Source organism: Anabrus simplex, chromosome 1 (assembly GCF_040414725.1).
Source record: "Anabrus simplex isolate iqAnaSimp1 chromosome 1, ASM4041472v1, whole genome shotgun sequence".
NCBI classification, from domain to species: domain Eukaryota; kingdom Metazoa; phylum Arthropoda; class Insecta; order Orthoptera; family Tettigoniidae; genus Anabrus; species Anabrus simplex.
Genome location: NC_090265.1, coordinates 1,719,486,538 through 1,719,501,472, shown reverse-complemented (window position 1 = coordinate 1,719,501,472; position 14,935 = coordinate 1,719,486,538). Strand labels below are relative to the sequence as shown.

General features: G+C 43.6%; 1 protein-coding gene across 1 annotated transcript in view; it reads left to right on the top strand.

The window, feature by feature from the left end:
• Positions 1-14,935, top strand: part of LOC136864048 (potassium voltage-gated channel protein Shaw) — a 393,645-nt gene that overhangs the window by 356,910 nt on the left and 21,800 nt on the right. The window contains exon 5 of the mRNA XM_067140580.2: positions 6,312-7,278. Coding sequence (XP_066996681.1) covers positions 6,312-7,278 — 967 coding nt within the window. The remainder of the gene's footprint in view (positions 1-6,311; positions 7,279-14,935) is intronic.

Below are 14,935 nucleotides of genomic sequence, written 5' to 3'. Positions count from 1 at the left end.
ATGCAAACAATAATCAAATAAGTACTTCAGATATGGCACTATATCCCAACCCATTGCCTTTAGTATATCCCCCGAAACCTTATCAATTCCAGCTGCTTTTCTAGTTTTTTGATCCTTTTCTAGATCCTGTTGGAAATAAAACGTCGTTAACAACTGAAAAGTACTAGAAAGAGATAACCATACTATGGTAGAAATCCTGTCTGAAAATTCGATGCTACTGTGCATGTTTACTAGTAAAGGCACCCAGGACGAGCCCTTGTTGTGATAGCATGTGTTTCAGCTTACGAGCGGGAAGGGGAAAAGTCAGTTTTAGGTGCATTGATTTTCTCCTGTGAAGTCAAGCCATGCCAAGAAGGGAATATTTCATTTTATAACAACATATTGGTTTTCCGTCCCAGTAAGTACTTTTACGATTTTCGGAGACGCTGAATTGCCGAAGTTTTGTCCCGGAGGAGACCTTTAATGTTCCCGTAAATTTACTGACACGAGTCTGAACGCCTTCAAATACTGAGTGAGATCGAGACCACCAACTTTAAGTCAACCCAACAGCTCGGCTCTTCTGTAAGAACAGTGATTCATCGTCTTCACCCGGTATTGCTTGCAAGCATAAAGAATGATGCAAGCTTAAAGATGGTCTTGATATTGTGTCAATGGTATCCGTGACAGATCGTACGTATGGCAAGAATACTGTTATGATATTGCTGTAAGCGGACGCGTTTCGATTTCGTCTTCAGAGCAATAATAATGAAGAAGGAAAACAGTTAATGGTAATTGTCACTCCATAGTAACTAGACTCGAGATGTTGGAAGTATAGTTCATTCCGGGGCCTCCAGAGTCAAGTAGAAAGATGTTGAAGGAGGGTAGCCATGATCTGCTTAGTATATAGCAATTCCCTTTATTAACATTATTCGGATATTTAGCAATTTCTATCGCCTCACCAATGATTCTAAGTGAAAAACATTGCCCCTTACAAATGACAGGTTTTGCATCAAAAATGATTTGATGGACATTATGTAGGGCATGCACCGCCACAACAGACTTATCTGGCTAGCAAAGACGTTAAGTGTTTGCGATGTTCCTTAACCTTCCTACATGATTGCCCAGTATAAACAGATCCACAGGAACAACGAATACCCCATCACAGTTTAAACCAGTAGGATCTTTAACAGATCGCAAGCAATTGCCTATGGTGGTATTAGGCTTAAAGGTGGTCTTGATATTGTGCCCGCCGGGCTGAGTGGCTCAGACGGTTGAGGCGCTGGCCTTCTGACCCCAACGTGGCAGGTTCGAACCTGGCTCAGTCCGGTAGTATTTGAAGGTGCTCAAATACGTCAGCCTTGTGTCGGCAGATTTACTGGCATGTAAAAGAACTCCTGCGGGACTAAATTCGGGCACCTTGGCGTCTCCGAAAACCGTAAAAGAGTAGTGGGACGTAAAGCAAATAGCATTATAATTAATTGATATTGTGCCTTCCGAGAATATTGCCAATCTTCTGTGACAGATTGTACGTATGGCAAGGTCAGACTCAAAGGAGAAGAATCATGTAATAAACTGCCTTTTGGCTATAATACAGTGCTATAACATCATTTGGTGGTCGTGAAAGTCTACGTTTTGTGTATCTACATCTATTTTGTACATATTAACAGGTATTAACAAGGCAGTGTTAATGGGGTTCCTGCAAAAGAAACTATAGCATGCCTACATTCTCTTAAGATTACCAACATCAGACAGATGATAAACCAGCGCAATAACTTAGCTGATACGAGGAACTTAGAGAACGCGAAATGCCAATCTGCTTCTCAATAGGTGACCGTACACACACATTCTTTCTTCTGTAAAATCGCTGAGTGTTGAAACGGCACGGTTAACACACGCGAAAGGACGGCGCGTGGAAAAAACTGTCTTTTCCCATACACAGTAAATAAATCACCAGGGAATTTAGCACGAGATACCAGGGCGCGTTACGTTTCCGAGAGGAAGCCCGTGCGTGTATGAATGAAAACTGTCATTTGGCATATCATCTAGACTGGCGCATTGTCATGTTCAAATTTTCAACATGACTAAATCGTTCCTCTGGCGACTATGCATGTAGAGTTGAAATAAGCGTGTTAACTAACTATTTGGATGAGAATAAGAAAAATCGGTACGGTATAGTTATCTGTGCTGTAATCGGAATTTCAGTTCACAGAAAAAGAAAGGTCCGCCTCTGTGGTGTAGTGGTTAGTGTGATTAGCTGCCACCCCCGGAGGCCCGGGTTCGATTCCCGGCTCTGCCACGAAATTTGAAAAGTGGTACGAGGGCTGGAACGGGGTCCACTCAGCCTCGGGAGGTCACCTGAGTAGAGGTGGGTTCGATTCCCACCTCAGCCATCCTGGAAGTGGTTTTCCGTGGTTTCCCACTTCTCCTCCAGGCAAATGCCGGGATGGTACCTAACTTTAGGCCACGGCCGCTTCCTTCCCTCTTCCTTGTCTATCCCTTCCAATCTTCCCATCCCCCACCACGGCCCCTGTTCAGTATAGCAGGTGAGGCCGCCTGGGCGAGGTACTGATCATTCTCCCCAGTTGTATCCCCCGATCCGATGTCTGAAGCTCCAGGACACTGCCCTTGAGGCGATAGAGGTGGAATCCCTCGCTAAGTCCGAGGGAAAAGCCAACCCTGGACAATAAACAGATTAAGAAAGAAAAGAAAAAGAAAGAACGTTTATGGCAGAAGAATTGAGTAGCTGAAAGAGGTAAGTACTGTCACATCTTAGAGAGAACGTTTGGATCAACCTTACGATGAAACTCAACCAGAATATCATAACCTATATTCTTTAGATTTCTGTTAACCTTCCACAAAACCGGATGAGACCTATAAATCTCAATAAATTGTATGACGATTGTCGGCCATACTTAAACTTTACAAGCACACGTCAACACAAACTACACCTATGAACATGGTGTGGCGTGGCATGCGGCTACTTTGTGTCTGCACTCCCAGCAACCGCCATTCCAGGGGATTGGGTGTCAAAATTTCCCCCCGCGTTCTATCTTGGCGGGAGGCCATGTCCACTAACAGGCACAACTTTCGGCGTGATTCGAGACACGCCGTGATTTTGCAGAGGAAAGAATTTGTGTGTATGGCCACCTATAATCTCACAAGAACATCGGTATTTAGAGCTATACAAAGAATATACACAGCCAACAGCTGAATCATACACCACGAAGAGTTTTGACATAAATATGGTTGGGGCCATCCGAATACAGTATTTGTGTAACGTGACGCAACAAAATGTGCGACAGAAGTGTAACCATAGCAACCGCGCAGGCAGTAAGGTAAGGTATGGATGGATGCCGAGGCAATGGTACCTAGCAACCGTGCAGGCTATTTCTTATGGCTGGTTTCCATCTGAAATTAGCAGCCGTTGATGGATGACCATGACCGGTAGACGTACTTATGATCATTTAATTTTCGTAAAGGGGAAAGTGGTTTATTTTTCCTGCAGTATGAAATGTCGTATGGCTTTTAGGGCCGGGATATCCCAGGACGGGTTCGGCTCGCCAGGTGCAGGTCTTTCTATTTGACACCCGTAGGCGACCTGCGCGTCGTGATGAGGATGAAATGATGATGAAGACAACACATACACCCAGCCCCCGTGCCATTGGAATTAACCAATTAAGGTTAAAATCCCCGACCCGGCCGGGAATCGAACCCGGGACCCTCTGAACCGAAGGCCAGTACGCTGACCGTTCAGCCAACGAGTCGGACTTTCCTGCAGTAAATGGCAGGAAGCAATTAAAATGTCAGTTAACGTCCCCTCAGTAAAAAGTGTTAAGGCAGATCTTTGAACGGCAACTTCTGTCAACAACGTTGCAGAGAGAGAAAGAAACACTGGCTCACTTCCTTAGAAAATGCTCGTACGGTGAAGTACTGAAAAACTCCCGAAATCATAAAATCCTATCTTAATTGCCGATGAACTGCGGAGAAAGGGTTTTAACGAAGCGGTCCATGGCAGTACAAAGCTTTTAACATCAAGAACTGAGCCGACCATCCCATTCGACTACCATAAAGGCCAACATGAAGAAGTGAACGTTGAGAAAGGGACCGAACGAGTTGGATATGCGACTAGAGTCGCGTAACTGTCAGCTTTCATTCGGGAGATGGTGGGATCGCGAATCCCACCGTCGGCAGTCCTCAAGATGGTTTTCCATAGTTTCCCATTTTCACACCAGGAAAATGCTGGGACTGTACCCTAATTAAGGCCTCGGCAACTTCCTTCCCAATCCTAGCCCTTCCCATACTTGCGTCGACGAAACCTTCAATGTGTTAGTGCGACGTTAAACCACTAGTGAAAAAAATTGCCTTTTTTTTTTCCCGTCGCTTTACGTCGCACCGACACAGATAGGTCTTATAGCGACGATGGGACAGGGAATGGCTAGGAGTGGGAAGGAAGCGGCTGTGGCCTTATTTAAGGTACAGCCCCAGCATTTGCCTGGTGTGAAAATGGGAAACCACGGAAAACCATCTTCAGGGCTGCCGACAGTGTGGTTCGAACCTACTATCTCCCGAATACTGGACACTGGCCGCACTTAAGCGACTGCAGCTATCGAGCTCGGTGGGTGCCTTTCTACAGGGATAAATAGGCTATCACCTGGAGGAGATCGTGCTACAGTACCGTGTTACTTCGTGCAGTTCTGGAAACATTTATACTAACACAGAAGAGCATCTCAGGCACCGTTGATCAGTGGGAACTATACTCCTAGTCCCCGTGCACTCCACATGGAAGTGGATCAGATAATCACCATTATCAAGTCTGGTGAGATATCTACTAACAAGATCTGTTAAGTAACAGTTTCCAACACTTTGTAAAAAATCTTGATATTTATCCTTCCTGTGTTCATTCCTAGAAACCGCACATTCGGGAAGCTGATGGTTGTTGACAAAAATATGGCTTATGGATGGCAGTCATCCGAAAATCTGTGTAACGTGACGTGAGAAAATGTGTGACTGAAGTGTAATCATAGCAACCGTGCAGGCAGTGATGTAAGGTATGGATGGATGGCCAGACAGTGTTACCTAACAACCGTGCAGGCTATGTCTTATGGTCCTATGGCAGGTGGTTATCTGAAATGAGTAGCCGTTGATGGCGCTCTCTCTCTCTTTCTTTTATTGTCCGGCTCCTTGGCTAAATGGTCACAGGAGTCCCGGGTTCGATACCCGGCAGGGACGGGAATTTCAACCATCATTGGTTAATTCCGCTGTCACGGAGGCTGGGTGTTTGTGCCGTCTTCATCATTGTTTCGTCCGGTTCCTTGGCTAAATGGTTAGCGTGTTGGCCTTTGGTCACAGGGGTCCCAGGTTCGATACCCGGCAGGGACGGGAATTTCAACCATCATTGGTTAATTTCACCGGCACGGAGGCTGGGTGCATGTGTCGTCTTCATCATCATTTCATCCTCATCACGACGCGCAGGTCGCCTACGGAAGTCAAATCAAAAGACCTGCATCTGGCAAGCCGAACTTGTCCTCGGACACTCCCGGCACTAAAAGCCATACGCCGTTTTCTTCTCTTATATTGTCCGGCTACATGGCTAAATGGTTAGCGTGCTGGCCTTTTGTCACAGGGGTCCCGGCAGAGTAGGGAATTTTAACCATCATTGGTTAATTCCGCTGTCACGGAGGCTGGGTGTTTGTGCCGTCTTCATCATCGTTTCGTCCGGCTTCTTGGCTAAATGGTTAGCGTGTTGGCCTTTGGCCACAGGGGTCCCGGGTTCGATTCCCGGCAGGGTCGGGAATTTTAACCATCATTGGTTAATTTCGCTGGCACGGGAGCTGGGTGCATGTGTCGTCTTTATCATAATTTCATCCTCATCACGACGCACAGGTCGCCTACGGTAGTCAAATCAAAAGACCTACACCTGGCGAGCCGAACTTGTCCTCAGGCACTCCCGGCACTAAAGGCCATACGCCATTTAATTTTTTTTCATCATCGTTTCATCCTCTTCACGACGCGCAGGTCGCTTACAGGAGTCCAATCAAAAGATCTGTATCTGGTGAGCCAAACATGTCCTCGGCCACTCCCAGCACTAACAGCCATACGCCATTTCATTACTCTTATATTAGAGATATTAACATACATATCTGTCTTCCACACGTGTGTGTATATATCGAGTATCATTAAATAGTTTCTAGTGCATATTTTGTACAGGCTGTTGTTAATAAATACTGTATGTAGAAAAAAGGGGGCAATGTGGCTCCAGTAACTAATCCTCCCAGGACTTGACAGAAGAGTTTGATAATGTTGTATTGATAAACTTTTTATTTTCGTTGCAGATCATTGGCGTCATCTCGGTGTTCTTCATCTGTGTCTCAATCCTGTCTTTCTGCCTCAAGACGCATCCGGACATGCGTGTTCCCGTCATACGCAACATGACCGTAAAAACCCCGTCCAATACGACGACGTGGATCCTGGACAAAACGCAAACGAATGCGCATGTAGCCTTCTTCTACATCGAGTGCGTGTGCAACGCGTGGTTCACTTTTGAGTTTTTCATTCGGTTCATCGCATCGCCCAACAGGTGGGATTTCATAAAAGCGTCGGTCAACATAATCGACTACGTGGCCACGCTCAGCTTCTACATCGACCTGGTGCTGCAGAAGTTCGCTGCTCATCTGGAGAACGCCGATATTTTAGAGTTCTTTAGTATAATTCGCATTATGAGGCTTTTTAAGCTTACAAGGCACTCATCCGGTTTGAAAATTCTCATCCAAACTTTCCGTGCCTCAGCGAAGGAACTTACGTTGTTGGTTTTCTTCCTGGTTCTAGGCATCGTAATTTTCGCAAGTCTTGTCTACTACGCTGAAAGGATCCAGGCTAATCCACACAATGACTTCAACAGCATTCCCCTTGGACTGTGGTGGGCACTGGTTACCATGACTACTGTTGGTTACGGTGACATGGCCCCAAAAACCTACGTCGGTATGTTCGTGGGAGCGCTGTGCGCCCTGGCAGGAGTGTTGACGATAGCTCTGCCAGTACCCGTCATTGTTTCCAACTTCGCTATGTACTACTCACACACCCAGGCGAGGGCAAAGCTGCCCAAGAAGAGGAGACGAGTTCTACCGGTAGAGCAGCTCAGGGCTCCGCGACTGCCAGGAGCACCGACAACAGTGCCACCAGGTACTGGAGGCTGTGGAGGTGTTGGTCAGGTTGGGGGATGTCCAACAAGCGGAGTACAGAACCGACGCATGAACGCCATCAAGGCGAATCACCCGAAAGATATGCTGGGTACTAAAGCAGGTAAGATTTCTCTTCACAAGTACAGCATGATGCATGTCATGATCTTTCAAGTTCTCTACAACCAAGCCATCCAGTGAGAGGGGGAGAACACCTTGTGTTACCTTAAGTCTTTGTTTATTTATCTTATATAACGATGAAGACTTTTCTTCATTATGAGTTTGATCATATAGGGAAATATGAATTTTAAAGTTGCTTGAAAATTTTACTTGAGGGAGGTAGTCTTGAAGACAATAAATTATAATAATAAGCGGTGACTTGTAAATGTTATCTAAAACTATTTTAAACAGTCTGATACTTCAGTAGAAACTGATTTATGTTGGGGAACAACTTATGCAAATATCTGGCTCTTCTTAGTGAAAAATAAAATCTTACAAAAATGTTACTTTATTGAAGATTTTAAATGCATGCTCAACACTGTAATGGGCCTTTCTCTTTTCACACTTACAGTCTACTATTTTTACTGGAACATTTCTCTAAACAATACTTATTCAGAAAATAAATGTGTAAACATTGCTCATAAATAGGCATGGATTCTTCAAAACTCCTCTTGAACCGTGCTGAGCATTGGTTGGACCAAGAACTCGGTGAATACCAAACTGAATTCCGAAAAGGAAAGTCTTGTGTAGAGCAAATTCTTAGATGATGATGCTTGTTGTTTAATGGGGCCTAATACCTATGTCATCAGCCCCTAATGGTACGAGGTGCTACAAAATGACACGATAATTAAAACTTCAAAATGTATCCACTAACTAAAATCTAAAACGAATGATGAAAAAATGACGATGAATACAAAACAATCAGTGGATCCAATCCACAATTCCTTATTTTTGGAGAGGATGTTTGTTGAAAAAAGGGGACCAAAATCCAGGTCACCGGCCCCTCATCGTAGTAGCACTAATCACTGGTAAAGCAGAACCATGGTGTTCCTCCTATAGTGGTACTGAAAATGAAAACCTGCAACCTGTTTTCCAGTCATTGACTGGGTCAGGGATGTAATGAATGAAGCATATATAGGCTGTTATTACAATGGGGTCGCCACTCCCAAGGTGATTTATTAATGAGTGATAAATGCTATGAAATGATAATGGAGAGTGTTGCTGGAATGGAAGATGACAGGGAAAACTGGAGTACCCGGAGAAAAACCTGTCCCGCCTCCGCTTTGTCCAGCACAAATCTCACATGGAGTCACCGGGATTTGAACCACGGTATCCAAAGGTGAGAAGCCGACGCGCTGCTGTCTGAGCCACGGAGGCTCCCCTATAGTGGTACTAATCACAGGTAATGCAGACACATGCTGCTCCTCACATAGTGGGATTAATCACAGGCGCCAGTATTCCCGTGGTGTTCCCCACATACATACAGGCCATGTATACTTATGGTGTTACTCACATAGTGGCACTAATCATAGACAACGCAGACCCACGGCGTACCACACATTATGGTACCACCCACAGGCAACATGGACCCATGGTGTTCCTCATATAATGGTACTACTTTCAGACAACGTAGACCCATGGTGTTCCCCACATAGTAGTACCAATCATGGGCAACAGCCAAACTCGTGGTGTTCCATATATAGTAGTACTAATCACAGGCAACATAGACCGATGGTGTTCTTCGTATAGTGGTACGACTCAAAGGTAACACAGACCCATTCTGAACACAGTGGAAACAGCCAGTGGGATACACATGATTTTAATTATCACCAGCAACGTCCAGACCTGTGGTGTTCCTCACATAATGGTATAGCTCCTATGTAATGTAGCCCCAGGTTTTCCTCGCAAAGTAGTACTTATAGCAAGTAACTTTGACTCATGGTGTTCCTGACATAATGGTACTAATCACAAGTAGTCCCATGGTTCTAATTTCATCATCCCTCTCATGCCTCTCACAACAAGCAGGGGATACCGTGGGTGTATTCTTCGTCTACGTCCCCCACCCAGAGGCGGTTAGCAATTTTACAGCTGGTTGCCAACCCAGCCAACCCTCCTCCTTTCTCATAGCAAATTCTTAGCTTGAAACACTCCATATCTTAGTTCCATAACACAGTCAACAAAAAATTATGCTGAGTTCAAAAAAACAAACATATGGCAGCAAGATTGAGAATCACTTCTCAAAGTCTTAACAGAACTTGGTCTTGATTAAAAAACAAGAAATATTATCAAGGAAATGCTCACCAAAACAATAGCTAAGATAAAGTTTGTGGGTGAATTTAGTCACGAATTTCAAATATACACTGGAGTCCATCAGGGGGGATGGATTTTTTCCATTATTTTTCAAATGTGCTCTTGAAAAAGTCGCCAGAAAATGGACCAAAGATTAAAGGTATGGTTTTAAAATTAACTTTCCAGTGCTGATGATAAGGCAGTAATTGCCAAACGACTTTCTGTACTAAAAGAATACGCAGTGAAAATTGGATCTCAAATATCATATGAAAAAACTAAATTCACAACCGACATCAAAACAGCGCTCCAGAAAGTTAACATAAAATTTAACATTTTAAAATATTTAAGATGTTTAAAATTTAACATAAATATGTAAATTAACATTGGTACTAATAGAATCTCCAGAGTGAAGGAATTTAAACACTTAGGTCAATGGATTACATTTTTTCTCACCAGGTAAATGCTGGGGATGTACCTTAATAAAGGCAATCGCCGCTTCCTTCCCACACCTAGCCTTTTCCTAAACCATCGTCGCCACAAGATCTATCTGTGTCAGTGTGGCGTAAAGCAGATTGTAAAAAAGGAATGGATTACAGATAATGGTAATGAAAGGAAATCCATAATACCTAGAATTCAGAAGATGGAAACTGCTTTCCAAGTAACAAAACCTTTTTACAACAAACAATGCCTCTCCTGCACTCGAGACTCAACAGTGATATTTTTTTCCTATTTGTTTTACGTTGCACCGACACAGATAGGTCTTATGGCGACAATGGGACAGGAAAAGCCTAGGGATGGGAAGGAAGCGGCCATGACCTTAATTAAGGTACAGCCCCAGCATTTGTCTGGTGTGAAAATGGGAAACCACGAAAAACCATCTTCAGGGCTGCCGACAGGGGGGTTCGAACCCACTATCTCCTGGATGCGAGCTCACAGCTGCGCACCCCTAACCGCATGGCCAACTTGCCCGGTCAACAGTGATTAAACCAGAAGCACTACATGCTTAAGAAATCCTCAATCTGCAAGACAAAGGATTACAGAATCAATTAGAGAATAAGGGGCCGAGCGAGTGGCTGCGTGGTGTGTGTCACGTAGCTGTCAGCTTGCAATTGGGAGATAGTGGGTTCAAACCCCACTGTCAGCAGCCCTGAAGATGGTTTTCCATAGTTTCCCATTTTCACACCAGCCAAATACTGGGCCTGTACCTTAATTAATATCACAGCCACTATTTCCTATCCCTCTCCTATTCCATCGTCTGTATTGGTGTGGCGTAAACAAATTTGTAAACAAGGAACGAAACTTGAGAACAACCTTTTCCCTTTGTGAAAATCAAATGATCTTAAATGTATCTCCCGGTTCGGCTTAATGTTCATTTTCTTAAAAGTAACTTTTAATCTATCACCGGCTTGCTGGACCTGTCGTGATTTCTCCATGTTACGGTAAGGAAATATACACTGAGTGACCAAAAGTCACGGGAAGGGGTGTCCTATTAGAAAATGTGCCGTGTACGACCCCTGAGCATTGCGGCTAGCTGCGACGTAGCTGAGCAGTCTGTCACAGACACCAGTGTTGTGAAGATGGCAACACGTCACGAGTTAACTGACTTTGAACGTGGGATGATCATAGGCGCACAGTGCATAGGTCATAGCATTGCGGAGATTACATGCGAATTCAGGTTTCCAAGGTCAGCAGTGTCGTGGGTGGATCTTTAATACCACAGAGAGAATGTTACCACCCGCATAAACTGCCACACAGGAAGACCGTAGGTGTTTAACGAATGGACATCACGTCACCTCCACAGAACCATACTGGGTGCTCGATGGACCTACTGGAAGTCAGATCACTGCCCAGTTGAAGGTTGGGAGTCAGGAACCCATTTCTACCAGGACTGTAAGGAGGCAACTGCACTGCATAGGCTTTACCAGCCGACGACCAACTCGTGTCCATTTGCTGACACCTCAACCCAGAGCTCAACGACATGCATGGATGGGCCCATGAACATTGAAAATGGACCGTGGTACAGTGGCGCCATGTGGTATGGTCCGATGAATCCCAGTTCGAGTTGTATCGAGATGATGGGCAAGTGAATGTGTGCATATGCCCCATGAAGCTATGGATCCTGCATATCAACAAGGTTGTGCCCAGGCGGGAGGTGGCTCAGTTCTGGTCTGGGCAGCATTCTCAACAATTAGGACCCATTGTCCGGCTCCATGGGAATTTAGAATTACCATTTGGAATTGCTAGGCGGGCATTAATTCCATTGTGGAGTTTTATCTCCCGTATGCAGTTATCAGACTGTGCCACATAAGAGGCTTCTGATAAGTTCACCTGCATACACCCCAGCATAAGTGGGTATGGTCTGACACATCCCACTCTGACGAGTCTAGTGTCAGACCTAGGACGAAATGCTGGTTAATAGAGCAAACACCTGAAAAGCCATACATCTAATTTTTGATCTGCAGGGAGCACTGACAAGTGCATGTTATGTGGACATTCTTTCAGACCATCTGTGTCTCTTTCTGTCTGTAGAGTATCGTGATGGAGATACCATGTTTCAACAAGACAATGAGCCATGTCACCACTGTTTGGTGGTATGCAGGTGGTTGGAGGAGCACTCCAGTGAAGCTACATCCATGGATTGGCCCTCCAGATCCCCCGATCTTAATCAATCGACATTTATAGGATGCTGCCGATGCTGGTGTACGCTCCATGAACCCCGCACCAAGTACACAAGAAAATTGTGGCCAGCAGCGCAAGATGCATAGGTCCAGATCCCTCCAGAACGATTCCAACACCTTGCAGAGTGGATGTCTCACCGTATTGCTGCCATTTTAAGGGCTCGCGGAGGAGCAACTTATTAATAACATCACATTCAGTGTCTTCCCATGACTTTTGGCCACTCAGTACATAGTGTACATGCTACAACTTACAGATTAAACTTGGAAGATGATTAGATGAGTTGAAATATTAATTTAGCATAACTGATATGCTGACAAAGATTCAGTGAGTAACTGGTGAAAGACAGTAGACCCTCTGATGAATAAATTAGAACTAATTATTGGTCATGTTGTGAATGGCACCAAGATATTAAAGTACCGTAAACCAGGGTTACTTTGTGACTGCAGGGGTTACTTTGTGACAGGTGCGTGCCAAATAATAATTTCATATTTTGCAGAATATGCATCGATGGTCCGACAATGAACATTATATGTTTTCACTCCTCAATAATGCTGCTACCTGTGTGTACAATGATAATGTCCTAAGTGTTGGATTGTTGGCAACAGAGAGCCTTTTGGTGTATTGTACTGAGCACATTATTTTGTGAATAGCAGGAAACTTTTGTCGGCGACAGAAAACGTTAATGAGGTACACACATCAATGTTACTGGAAATCTTAATTTCATATTTCCTGATAAAAATGCACGATTCTCATGTCGCTTTGATTTTTCTTTCAGTTATTTATGTTAAAATAAAATAAAGAAGAGAAGTTTAAGGGGTAACTATGTGACCATCTTACAACGCCTGTTGTAATGTTTATTTCCTAAATATAAGGAAAGATAAGTATTGGAAAGGTGGTGTTAATTATTATTCTTGTTTTAATGTTCATAACAATGACTCTGCCACAATTGTCTTTTTTAGTAATCTGGAGTCTGAAAATGATGTTCCACTATACTGAAGCAAGAATGTCCATCTCTTGTTAAGATCTAATTGAGAACTAGTTGAAAATGGTCTGAATAATCTACGTTCTTGATGCAGGAAATGTAGTATTTGCCCTCTAAGCCATGAAGAAGTGCTGAAGCGCATGTATAACAGGGCAATGGATGTAGAAGGTGATGCTGTGAAACAAGCTCTAAATAAGTTTCATTGAGCACCTGAATCTCAAAAGAGGTAAGGTACCAAATAATGGCTGAAGAAAGGGGAGATGTCTAGATGTGCCACCTGGAAGAGGTATGACAGCTTCAGATTTTGACACTATAGATGAGATTTCTAGCTGTAGTGGCACTGATGGGAACTGTCCCTCAAAGAAAATTAAAGACACCCGAAATGAGAATTCAAGTAAAAATGACAATGACGACAGCTGTACTGAGTCAAAAGACAATTCATTGCATGAAGAAAAATTTAATTCTGACTCTGAAGAACTTCCTATTCGTGAAAATCGTATCTTGGAATCTGATGATAATATTGTTGGGACATGCATAACTGTACTGTCCAGGAATCGTCACGAAAGTATACAATCAAGGTGCAGTTGTCAGTGCTATGGATAGCATCGTGAAGTGGGTGGATATCAAGGATGAAATATAGTATGCAGATGACAAAATATGGTGTAAAATGAATCCAACCATATAAAGGAGAAAACTTGAAATCTATGACATTCCAGAACTCACAAAACACAGCAAAAAGTAAACAGTTTGTAAACTATTCACTCTTGAATGACGCAAATATTTCAAGTGGTTATATCTGAGGGTTTTAAAAATATACAGTGTGTTGTATTATCATGGTTCTTTCCTCGATGCACTAAAATGTATAGCACTATGGGGATGCGACATTTTCATAACGATAAGTACTTATGGCAGATTCTTTATCTTAGGGAAAACAGAATAACAACATAACCACATGGAGATAATACATGCCACAATATGTATAATACCATCACAGAAATGATTTTCATGTTTCATTTATTTATTTATTTATTTATTTATTTATTTATTTGTTTATTTATTTATTTATTTATTCATTTATTTATTTATTTATTTATTTATTTATTTATTTATTTATTTATTTATTTATTTATTTGTGTCAGAAGTACAAAATATGAAAATATTTCTTTTTAAAAGAAGCATGAAATGGACACAAGTACACACACTGGGGAGTAGAAGTGGGGAGGCAAAAAAATATATAGACAACAGAAAGTAGCCGGGTTGAGGGATATAGTGGGCAGAGGGGGGGGGAAGGGGGTAATACACATCAAAACTGAACAAGAAAGCTACAAAATGGTAAGTTTTTATGCTCTTTGAGCACATTTCAACAGAAAGGTAAAGGTTGACATTTTACTAACTTAAGTGCGGCAATAATCATTTTTTGAGATTTTGATTCGGTACTATACTTTCGTCCGCCTCTGTGGTGTAGTGGTTAGCGTGATTAGCTGCCACCCCCGGAGGCCCGGGTTCGATTCCCGGCTCTGCCACGAAATTTGAAAAGTGGTATGAGGGCTGGAACGGGGTCCACTCAGCCTCGGGAGGTCAACTGAGTAGAGGTGGGTTCGATTCCTACCTCAGCCATCCTGGAAGTGGTTTTCCGTGGTTTCCCACTTCTCCTCCAGGCGAATGCCGGGATGGTACCTAAAGTAAGGCCACGGCCGCTTCCTTCCCTCTTCCTTGCCTATCCCTTCCAATCTTCCCATTCCTCCACAAGGCCCCTGTTCAGCATAGCAGGTGAGGCCGCCTGGGCGAGGTACTGGTCATTCTCCCCAGTTGTATCCCCGACCAAGAGTCT